Source organism: Cylas formicarius, unplaced genomic scaffold (genome assembly GCF_029955315.1).
Source record: "Cylas formicarius isolate icCylForm1 unplaced genomic scaffold, icCylForm1.1 PGA_scaffold_5__7_contigs__length_24384050, whole genome shotgun sequence".
Taxonomy (NCBI): Eukaryota; Metazoa; Arthropoda; class Insecta; order Coleoptera; family Brentidae; genus Cylas; species Cylas formicarius.
Window position 1 is genome coordinate 23347165 of NW_026844341.1, and position 12226 is coordinate 23359390.

General features: G+C 37.2%; 1 protein-coding gene across 1 annotated transcript in view; it reads right to left on the reverse strand.

The window, feature by feature from the left end:
* The window catches only part of LOC132701669 (microtubule-associated protein futsch), a 57835-nt gene that overhangs the window by 12896 nt on the left and 32713 nt on the right, over positions 1-12226 (reverse strand). Inside the window, exons 2-5 of the mRNA XM_060669763.1 lie at positions 4102-4200; positions 1467-1639; positions 926-1087; positions 255-423 (exon numbers count right to left, since the gene is read on the reverse strand). Coding sequence (XP_060525746.1) covers positions 255-423; positions 926-1087; positions 1467-1639; positions 4102-4200 — 603 coding nt within the window. The remainder of the gene's footprint in view (positions 1-254; positions 424-925; positions 1088-1466; positions 1640-4101; positions 4201-12226) is intronic.

The following is a 12226-nucleotide window of genomic DNA, read 5'->3' on the forward strand; positions in this document are numbered from 1 at the left end:
CCATTAAGAGGATTACTTAGTTGTGTATGTTGCCCCATTCATATTGTTTTATTGATGGCTACCCTTTCGGTCGATGTGAACGCGTCCCTAATAATAAACAACCGCCGCGGGTGCGGGCTTGGAATCGCGTGACCGGCCATTTTGAAGATGTACTGACGCCAGGGACTTTTTCATTGAACGAATGCGAAACAAACTCCGACCTTAATTAAGTCATTAAATCGAGCTCTAATGATAATTAATCACAAAAAAAGTACCTGGGAAAACGTAAAGCGTGGGCCGGGAAAATCTAATATTGCCAACCACGTCGGAACTCTCGAGGATGCTTTCCAGCGACGTGGGCACTAAAAACGGCGATAGATACTTGACAAAGCTCGTAATGGAAGGCGACCCTGTCGTGAGGACGTCCGTCGGGTTTACCCGAACCTAAAAGTACGAACGGTAAATGAATCAAACAGTTGCTAGCAAGTTACTGATAAAAAATACATGAACGTTTTTCAAAAAAAAGGTCTGAAATATGGCAAGTGGTTGTGTTAACCCTGTAAACGAAAAATCAATGTTAATCTGTTTTCTCGCTAATTCTCCTCAACAACGATCGGTCCAATTCAACTCCTTTGATATATCTTTTTTACCACCTTTCAAAATCGGAGAAATAGCAAGTGTCGGCAACATCTGACCTAATAAAGCGCCAACCCTAATTTGACCCGCTTGCAAAATTAATTAGTCGCCTCACTCGATAGAGACGGCGTATCGGTTACTGAAACCGCCGCCTCAAAACGATGTTGAATTGCCATATCCCATATTCGTAATCGTCAGAATGTGGTGAAAATCCCTTTAATAAAACTGCCTATCGTAAATTGCTATAAATACGTTCTTTGAAAAAAAACTGAAATTGCACAACATATAACTAAAATCAGGGGCACTATACCTTGCATGATTTGGTGAACGCCTCCTTCGGCAGCCTGCTCCATTCACCTTCGGGACTGCAGTGCAGGTCTACCGATATGCCGTTCTCGTAGGCTCGAATCACCCGCTGGACTTCGATCTCCTGGAAGGCTTCGGCAAAATCCACGTAGGAGAACGTACCATCCTGATAAAAAAAAAGAAATAGATAACAGTGGAAAGCATTGGTGGAATCTTTGAAACTAGGTTTGCTTGTGGGTCGAAAAATGCACTAAAGAAAGCCGTAACGAGGTATATGACAGCCGGTGACCGGAAAAACACTTCAATGGTTACCAAATTCCGGGAAAGGGATGGATTGGAAGGGAAAGCGAAATAGGAGAGGGAGATGAACAGTAAAGCCCAAATAAGTGCCAAAAAATTATGAATGATTATGATATTAAACAGGCTAACCAGCCAGTGCGAACTAAAAAAAAATCAGGGGATGCGCGACAATTCAAAATTTCCCACCAACAGTGGCTTAGAACCGGCTCGACTATACTACTACCGCCACTGCTACACTCCATTACCTGTAGCGCCCACGATCCGTTCCCCTGGAAGGTGTAGCCAGCGTGAATGATGTGCCTGTGCCTCGTGAAGCTGCTCAGCAAGTTGCGCACACATTGGGACAGAGTATTGACGGCAGGATGAATCAGAATTTCCGTCACCAAGTTTTCCGACGCGAACTGTATCAACCGTTCACCTATACAACAATCAGTTGATTACTCAAAGTCACCCGACAAAGATCAAACGAACCGCTTCCTTTAATCATTAACCAAGGGCGGTTTTGGAACATTTATCCTCGTCAGAAACGCCCGAACACGAAAATATTTGACGTTAATTGGAGTTTTTCGATTAGGTTTTATGACTATAATTTAACGCATCGCTTTCAGCGCGGAGTAAAGTTCGATGGGAAACTGAGAACCCGACCAGAATGCGATGTGTTGAGAAAGTTTTACTTGTGCGACATAATAATATTAAACTGTCATTGTTAAAAATGAAAATATTACAATATAAATTGTAATACAAGAGTTGAGACATTTGCAAATTGCGCTCTTCCATGTAATCACAAGAGCCAAGACAAGAGCACCAACAAAATACAAGAAATAGACGCACATCATAAACTCATACGCTTTTGCTAGATACTAGCGGGCCTAATAAAGAAGACTTTATTGTGAGATAGGACCATATAGCGAATCAGCGTAGGTCTATGATTTAGTGCGCATTTTCCTAAAACAAAAGCCCAATTATTCTCTAGGCCCTTGTTGCGAACCTTGTACAATTCTAGCTAATAACAACGCGATCTTCCCCGACAGAGATTGACGCACATGTAATATGGAAAATTTTAATGAGCGCGACGGAGACATGGATAAGCCGCCAACATAAATTACCATTTCGCTTCCGATTCCGAGCGCCGAACTTTGCGAAAACTTTCCGGCGATGAATTTTCCTTAACTTATTACACGAGTTCGCCGACTTTTTAAGAAAACGCTTCAGTAGTAACGATACGTAACTTCTGCACCCCCGAGTCCTAACCAAAAATGTAGTTTCGCCACTCGTCGACAGATGACACCACAAACGAAATTTCAGAATTGTGTTTGGTTAGTTCGGAATCCGTAATTTCGTTTGTGCTGACGTCTGCCGTTACTTTTTGATCGATACACGCATCAATTTATTCATTTAAATTAAAACTGCAGTCAAAAAATAAAAAATCTAACCTATGATTCTGCAATGCACACTGTAAATGAATCGATTTCACCAAAGAATAGGCTGACCAAAGTACAAAACAACACAAATATCCAATGACCCAAGATATGCGAAGTTTATTAGGTTTTTATTTTTCTAACCTAGCGGAAGAAGACTTCGGCAAAATTTAATCAACCCAAGATATGCATATTGATTAAACGCGGTTTTTGCAATTGGCAATAGAATCAAGTAGGTAACCACGTTATACTTTTTACGCAACAACAGTATTCTTGCCAATATTACATTGGATTATTGTACCTGTTCAAAGGAACCTCTTACAAAATAAATACAAGAAAGGTTAGCACCGAACAATAAGATTAGTGGCATGAACAAGATTTTTGAGATTAAGATTTTGTTAGTCTAGATTACAATAATCCTCTGTAAATTTCCTAAAGGTGGCCTCTCACAAACATTTTTAACAGCCACTTTTTGGCCTCCGATATTTATTTGTGTTTCATTACAAGCGGAAGGATAAAAATGATTCAACATTTTCACTATCTAGTTATTAATCATATGTAAATTTTCTGTTACAAATCGGGAACAATCTCCTCCAGAGGCCGCTCAAAATCGGCATTGATAATATCAGGTCAGTAAGCAAGTTGGTTAAAGTTCTCCATTATTATTGCGATTTTGGGGCTAGATATTAATTTCGTAGAATTTATTTTAACATGTACATTTTTAACTTTAAGTTCTCCAAAATTTAAGAACGGCGATGCAGGAGAAAAGATACGTGGAATTACTCGAATCTTCCGGCAAATCGTCCAAGCGGATCGATCGTCATGCGAAGAGCTTTTCTATTTTTAAGGACAAATCCGAGACTATGGACAGGCGAGCTTTTATAATACGCCGATAACAATGGAAGAGTTTAATCGAAACTAACGCCTCCGCATGGCAAAATACGAAACGCCTTTAAACGCCCGCTATGAGACCTTTCAGTTAAAGTTAAAACATTAGCGAACTTTAGAAGCGCTTTGGGTTGGGTATATAAAAAATCAATTTTTAATTTAGTCGATTTCTTCACGACTAACAATAAGAATAGTTAATTAAATATTTTCGTTACCTTCCGAGTAATGTTATCTTATATTAATGGTCCACCACCCTATTATACATATTAACACGAAAAACCGTAGTAGTCCTGAAGGAGGAAAAATTGCCGAAAAGTCGACTAAATAAAAAACTGATGGTTTATAAACCGACCGATTCCTTTATATCGAAGGAGAGGCTGTAAAATTCTGTTTTTGTACAGATTTTATTCTGCCCTTATCAAAGGATTCGAATTTAGTTCGATGCAGAGGTCAAACCGAACGTTTTCTTTCAAATTACAAGCCGATTCTGAACTACCAGAGTTTAAAACTTGACAAAAGTCACAATGGAACGAAACACAGAGGGAATGGCGTTAAGTAAATAATAAATGCTCACCGTAACGTGCTTCTTCGCCTTCGAGTCCTTGTTCCGTGATGACTGCCAATTCCTTTTCCAAATCGACCAGGCAATCGTTAAGGTTCCACGACAGGAGACCTGGAAACATTGGACGATATGAATGTTTACCCTTATTGATCGTCGCACCACAGCTGGCTAAGATTTTGGAGGCTTAACGTCAAGTTTGGGGTTTTCCGTCTATTTCTATAATATTTAAAATGTAAAATCAAACGTGTGAGCCCACGAAAAATAAATTAAAAATATACACTAATAAATCACGAATATATACGAATTCACAGCTCAAATAATTTTTAAAATCATTTGTGAGTTATACCCAATGTTATGTTCAGATCATACAAATTGACTTGTATTAAACCTTTTAAAAAGTATATGTATAAGGTACGCCTCCTCTAGCTTCGTCCCCCTCCAAAAATGCATGAGTAATTTTTTTGTTTTTTAAACTTAATTTTATTTTAAACAATATTACTTTTATCTGCTTGCCGTATCGTTACTTTGCGTCACCGTGCCTAATCGTTTTCTATATTATCAAGATAACTGTCCATTAGTAATTGTTGTTATATACGGCCTATTATTAAATTTGTTAATTCTAAATATAAATAAAAATAATTATTATTTCTACGTACTTAAAATCCGCACATTGCTCATTACATTTTAATGCCATCCCGCCCCCGGTTTCATGTACAACGTGTTCGACAGGCAAACAAAGGTTGATAGGTAGATGAGCAACGCCCGGAGCGGCGGAGGGTGTGAGGTGGGGGAGTTTACTCGAATTTAATCGATAAATATTTGCGAAGCTCAATTTCAATAATAATGTTTTACAATGTGCTTCGCCGGGTGCATGTGATTAACCCGCATTTAATCGATGAACCTACGCGATAAAATTATCAATTATCAGCAAAACAACGGCCCAATCGTATAACGATTTCATTTTCATTTTCAAACCCCTGTATTTTTTTGATAATTCAGAAAGATGTGATAAAGTTATCGGCAAGCCAGAAAATGTGTGAGTACGTTTCTTCTAAGACTCATTAGCGATTTAGACAAACTCGGGCTCATTCTTAAGAGAAACGTCAGCGTTTTCAAATACCGGCACTCGGCAATTTGCGTCTCTCGTTTGTTGTCTCGCGAAAATTGCTAAATTGAATTATTTCAATTATCGTATCGTTCTAACGACTTAACCGATTATTTATAAATGATCGTATCTTCCAAAAGTTTTAAATAACTATTCGATTTAGACAAGCTCATGCTCATTCATACATTCGCTATAGAAGCAGTTTTATTTATTTTGTCGGGAAAATTTGAATGCCTTGACGCCGTATTGCGAAAGTAGATCAAATTCGTTAGGAAGACATTTTTAAATAACGAAATTGGATCGATATCCAGATATGGGACGTAATTAGCATAGCAACTACGTAAACGCGTCAGCCAAAGTGGCGACTGTAATTAATTAATGGCAAAATTAGATCCGGCAAATGGAGAATAATCGAATTACGTACGCGTATTAAACAATGTCGATAATCGGCGCGGGTGAATGATATTAAAATAGTTTTTTACGTAACTTTCGTCGCCTTTATCTCCCGTAAACTCGTTTCGATCGATTTTCCCATTAAAGGTCTTCTCCCTCAAGGTTTTCCAAAGCTTCTGCGGAAAACGCGCAACTGCAACTAGTCCCATGTTTTCTAATTTACGATTGAACTGTCAATTCCAATTTTTTTTTTTTTTTAGAAAAATCTAGCAACATAATTTTCCGATCAGGATATGTTTCCTCCGCCGCTCAAATTTTAATCGATTTTTTATGTTTACAATGTTCACTTGTTCTCTGTACCAGGTGGTCCATTAATATAGGACGCCGGCCATAGATCAGGAACCGTTAGCACTACAACTTAGACGAAAAATATTTTCAAGTTCATAAAATGGCCGCTAGGGGGCGTAACCTCTACTGTAAAATAAAAAAAACGGTTTCTCAAAAATATTCCAAATTAACCTCTATCAAAATTGCTTTTAACGTACCCTATGCTAGATAAGCGAAGTGTTTTGCTTGAACAATTTTTTTTGGCTAATCCGATTTCGACGAACTTAGTTTAGTGTGAAAGAGTATTTATAGGAGGTTGGATGGGCATCTTTATATCACGATATTAATTCTTTTACGGGTTATTTTTATGATTTTAAATATAATGGTATAAATATTTTTTGCTAAAATGAAAGAGCGAAAAAAACAGAGAAAGTAGTGGAAACGGCATGGCAATATCTTTTTTCCCCTTTGAGATATAAATAAAAATGTGTTTATTAAACCTATTTTTCATACATAGTAATAGTACCAGAAACGACAGACGTGGCGTGGAATTCTTAAACTTTCTATTAGAGTTAAATTTGATTTTGTAATAATTTGTCCATAATAATCGTCAATAATCAATAACAGTTAAAAAATGATTCGTCAATATAATTTATTTATATATTACATGTATCAGTATTGAAAAAAAGTAACCTTAGCGGTTGTGTTTTTTTTTTTTATTACATGTTACATCCATGTAGTACTTTTCCAGGCTTTAACGAGCCGCAGGTGGGGTGTGAACGGGTGGTGCGGCGTATTGGGTGGAATTTTTAGTGGACCATTCATTCTATAAATATTTTATTTCTAAATTGTAGGACTAACTGAGTTACGGCCGGCATCCTTTATTAATGGGCCACCCGGTACAGTGTATTAATATCGGAAAACAATGTTTTTGTTGAGGTACATGTTTTGTCCTTTATTTTCCTATTTTTGTAAATTATTTCTTTCGACGAGTATCAATTAGCTCAAGTGACCCCCAAAGCTTGCAGTTTTTTTTAATTTGATTGATAACTAATCATCAGCAAAAAACAACTGCATCAAATCGTTCATGTTATCAATATTGATTCCAACAAGACCGCGCGAAACAAATTTTCTTCTAAATCAGCCAAAAATATTGAGTAGAAGAATAATATTTTTGCAATGGATATTGCAAAAATATGCACCCTAATAAAAGCTGCTGGCCCCGCGCTGTTGAAATCATCTCGACATTGTCGCGCACCAATCGACTGCCAAAAACAAAACGATTAAATATACATCAAAGCTCCACGAGGGAATAAAATCGATAGTCAAACCGTTATCGGTTTTTTGCGCCCGTTTTATCACCAGCATTTAATATTTGATGGGCCGTAGTGGTTCCGCGTTTGCTTTTCAGGCCGTCGGGGTTGAATTTACGACAGACTAAAAGTATTCTGCTGCACTCTAGCCTTCAGTCGTCGACCAACATTCTGCCCAAAATGATTCCTACTCTGGCAAGTCCAAGCCCCATCCGGGAATTTATCTGCAGATTGGTCCTTAATGGTCTAAGAGCCAGTGGGCGGCTACCTGCATGTATTTGACCAGACCTGGATTTTTGTACATTGAGGCCCCTATACCTGCTATCCTAAACAGCCGTTCGCAGGGCGGGTTTCTGAGACTCTTTAACAAAGTTTTCAATTCCAGCTCAACGTTGAGCAAAGCAATTTTGCATTTTTCATACATTTCTGGTCGCATTTCAAACCCGGCATATGAGAAAGTTTTTTTAAAAACCACCCCAGCGACCAGCGTTGAATATCTAATAATAACAAAGCATTACAAACAAATCCTCTTTGTTGATTTATAAGTTTAGGACTCATAGCTGTAGCGGCGCACTTTTTCAGCAAAGAACGAAATTCTTCAACATTAGCTTTGTTAATTTTAGCCGCAATTTCAACAAAGTTGAAGAGTTTTTCCAAATGCATAAAACATAAAACGTCTTACAATTGCTAAAGTTTTGGAGGGGATTACCAACCTCCCAGCGTTTACACTCAATCGCCCATGATTTACATCATTCTGAGGGGCGTGTGCTTCAGAGTTCCTGCCAAACGTTTAGACTCCTGCCGCAATGCCGTGGCTCCCGGTTTTATTGTTTGACCTTTAGCGTATTGTAAAACTGTTTTAATTCATTCCACATTACGCTGCGGTTATCCAAGCCAAGAGTTTAGACAGATTTTCTTCGACGTTTGTGAATTTCCGTGAGTGTAAAACAAAGTGCGCGTGAAGAAAATTTATTAAAAGAAAGGAAGAAAAGGAAAAGCGCCAATAAGAAAGTGGCTTAAAATTGTTCTCCCTTGTTTCTTTTACGAGAATTAATATTGAATTCGACACAAAGACACTGTAACCAAAAAATTGATGATTGCAAGGGAAATGGAAAGAAAATGTGGCAGACATTAAAAGGACTTGTTGGAAATAAAAATAAAAAAGCAGATTTTACCAATATTGATTTTGGACATTGATAAAGAAGAAGAAAACATGAATAACTTTTATGCCGATAGCTTAAATGAAATAGCAGAGAGTATAGAAAAGAAGCAATAACGATATCGGCGCTTGAAAAAACTGTAAATAACCTAAAAAATAGAAGTACAAGTAAATATTAAGCTCGCCAAGGATTTATTTTGTGTAATAGGTTATCCGTTGTTATATTTGGTAAAAATAATTATTTTTCAAGATAATAATATTGCTTTCTGATACAAATAGCAGTCCTCGAGGAACCATTCCTTTGCGATCTAAGTTTAATAACACGAAGACATCAAAAGACGCCATTTTATATATTTTATAAACTTTGGAATCTATACCTTTCTAGTTAATTTAAAACATATGTCTTGACATATAAACACATATGACATATAACGTTCTCTCGCGGGTTAGCAATAAAAATAAATTGCTGCGACATGGAAATACGGAATAAACCCAGATTTTTTAAGTCCATTTATTATTTCCATAGAAGGGGATAAACGCAATGAGACGCGGTTATTGTTTCCCGGCGGCCGTTGCTAAAACGAAATATCGTTTGTCACCGTAATCTTCGACTTGCCGCGATGTTTGCCGAAGCGTCGCGAAAAATAATATTTTCCCATAAGCCGCCGACGTCACATAATCTTCCACGCAAGGAGCCGGGTCTCGGTAAATCGATCTGTAATCTCTCAGGCGATACGTTGAGTTTCGAATCATGCCTCGATGCCGTCGACGGCGCCCCCTGGAGGCGTTTTCATCGATATATGTCACCGCACGTAAACGAAACCATAGAAATTCGATGACGAAAATGGCGATTTTTTTTATGGATCTTAAATCCTTGTCAAAATCAAAACCTACTGAAGATGCAAAAAGAAAATAAAAACGTTTTGTTCTATTTCTCAACTTCTACGAAAACTTTTTGTTATTTAATCTTAATAAGAGAAATACTAAAATTAAAAAGTAAAAAGTGGTACAATTAAAAAAAATTTTGGCTTAAAAACTAATACAATGTCAAAATTTTAAAAGTTTCCTGGGTGAGTGAAATTTTTTTCTGGACAAGAGGGACAGAAAAACAAGGTGTCTTTCGGCAGTTTCTGGTCGTAGCACACTCTGCATCTTTTTTGTGCGCTTCAGAAGGCATTTCTTTTTTAAGAGCATGCCTAAAATTTGGTCTTGACGATCTATTCTTGACATTAGAGTCAATCAAAAAAGCTACGTACACATAGTATTTTTTCAGGTTTCTTTTAGTTTTTTCTCTCACTTACTTTTAATGAGAAATCCGTTTCAAGTGAATATCAACAATCTCATTAGGAGTAATAAAAATAAAATAAAAATCATTTGCTTTAATTATGCAATAAGTCTTTTGTGGAAAACCACTCTTCTCATTTCCTATTTTTGAGGAGTTGTTGGTGGACATTATGGATCATTCGGTGAAGTACAAGCGTAGCAGTGTGTATCCTGTTGGAATAAATAACGCCCCTCAATGTTAAACAATTCACAAATTCATATAAATAACCACTCCATAGAAAAAGTTGACATTTATAAATACTTACGTACAATTGTAAATAAAAATAACGACTGCTCTGAAGAAATCAAAACTAGAATAGGACAGGCGAGAACAACATTTGTGAAAATGAAAAGAGTGCTCTGTGGCAGCGATCTCAGCTTGGATTTAAAAATCAGAATGGTGCGATGCTATGGTTTGTCGGTACTGTACTATTACTTAAGGTAAAATGGACCGATAAAGTGACCAACATGGAAATCCTGAAAAGAATAAAAAAGGAAAAAGAAATTATCATTACGGTAAAAAAGCGTAAACTTCAGTACCTTGGACACGTCATGAGAGGAGAAAAGTACCAACTACTCCAACTGATATTACAAGGAAAAATTCAAGGAAAGAGAAGTGTAGGAAGAAGGCGTCACTCATGGATGAGAAACTTACGTGACTGGTTCGGGTGCACCACAAACCAACTATTTCGGTCGGCTGTGTCACGAATTCGAATAGCACTGATGATTGCCAACCTTTGCAACGAAGACGGCACTTAAAGAAGAAGAATGTTAAGTTTTTCAACACTTTGGTTTAAATTATTCTTTAGGGATATTCAAATAGCTATGTTGGTCCATGATTCCGTTAAATTGCCTGTCCTATTAGCTAACATCACCCCTCCAATAAGACATTTTACCGTAGGACAGACATTTTCAATTTTCAGAGCTGTATTTTTTTTCCTCCAAACTTTATCCCGACCGTTTGACCGAAAAAGATTAATTTTTGTTTCATCACTAAAGATAACGTTTTCCCAAAACTCCCTGGTTTTGTTAATGTGTTTTCGATTTTTTTTCCGAAATTAATGGTTTTCGACAACTCTTTGGAAGTTTGGCATTTGGCTTGTCTTTTCTTTCGCCTCTTCGATTCTCTTGTTGCTCCAAAGTACCGTCAAACTCAGTAGAAATAAACCCTCTCTTATCTCTCCACTTTCCAATCCTGATGTTTTCTGAGCATTTTGTAAGCAGTTTCCCACTCTTATTTTGGATTTTCTTTTCTGTCTTTTCTTAGGGTACCAGTGACAAAGGTGTTTCTTAGGAGAAGCTCTTTGGCAAGGGAAAACTGTTGTTGAAATTGTCCATGAACAGACTATGTGCCATGCCTAAATACTTTTGCATCAAGGCTAAAACAACATTCCTAACATGACCTTTGCCGGACATAAAAAAAGCAAAAGCTGGCCAAGTACCGACTACCTAAAAATCGGCTTGTGTATGAAAATTTTAAAATTTAGTTTCTTAGTTTCTAGTGCAAAGCTTACAGTGCGTTGTGGTCTGATAGGAAGACATTCTTGCTCTTCTAATGACGCTTAACTTAAAGGACTGCGGGATGTTTGTCTTTGACAGGCCGCTTTTAAATAAACAACGCTACGTGCAATTGTTTAATCAATGAAGCGTACGACGAGGGACTGCCTTAAATAAACACATCCTCCCCAGCCAAGCGTCCCGCCTAAAGCGGCAAATACACATCTGGATATCCAGTATCTAATGTGGCAACCTGTCTTGCTGAATCTTCCAGGACAACGAGGCTCAATCTCACGCCTCTACGGCATGTTAGCTTTAATTCATCAATAAGTCCGGTTGTACTGCTGGACGTAGATATACTGTATTGACTATGACCAAAAAACTCTGCTTAATAACACATTGATTTTGATATTTGAAAGCTGTTTGTTTATTTGTATATTTTTGGGTGCCCTTTTTCCAAAATAGTTTTGCTCTGTTGTGATTACTTGTTATTAGTCCACTGTAAAAGGTGAAGAGGAAACGGCGTTGAATAGAACCTAACCTAACATGAGAGAGAGTGTTAATTCAAAATCAGCGTATTCATTATTAATAAAGTTACCTATTTTAGTTTAACATAAATTCATAAATTCACAATGTGCTCTGTCATTTTTTTTAGAGCGTCCTTTATCTTAAAAATGTTGTTTTATTAATATACATACCTATGACATGAATATGCTTAATAATATTATATTTCTCTGCAAAGCAACAGAGCTTGACGCAGTTTGGTTGTATTGGTCATCGTGCTACTGTGTTCGCGGCTGTTGTCTATGTTGTTGAGTATTTCTAGTATTTTAGAACTAAGAACTAAGAAGAAATAAGCTTTGTTATATTTGTGGTAGTTATGTCCTAGTAAAGCAAAGGCAAACTATAACTTCTTTTGTGAAAAATGGATGCCAAGCTTATTTTGGTGTAAAAATTGGCGACCAAGTCCTCATGCGTCGGAGCATTGAGAAACTGGCAAAAAGGTAGATGTTCTTGTAG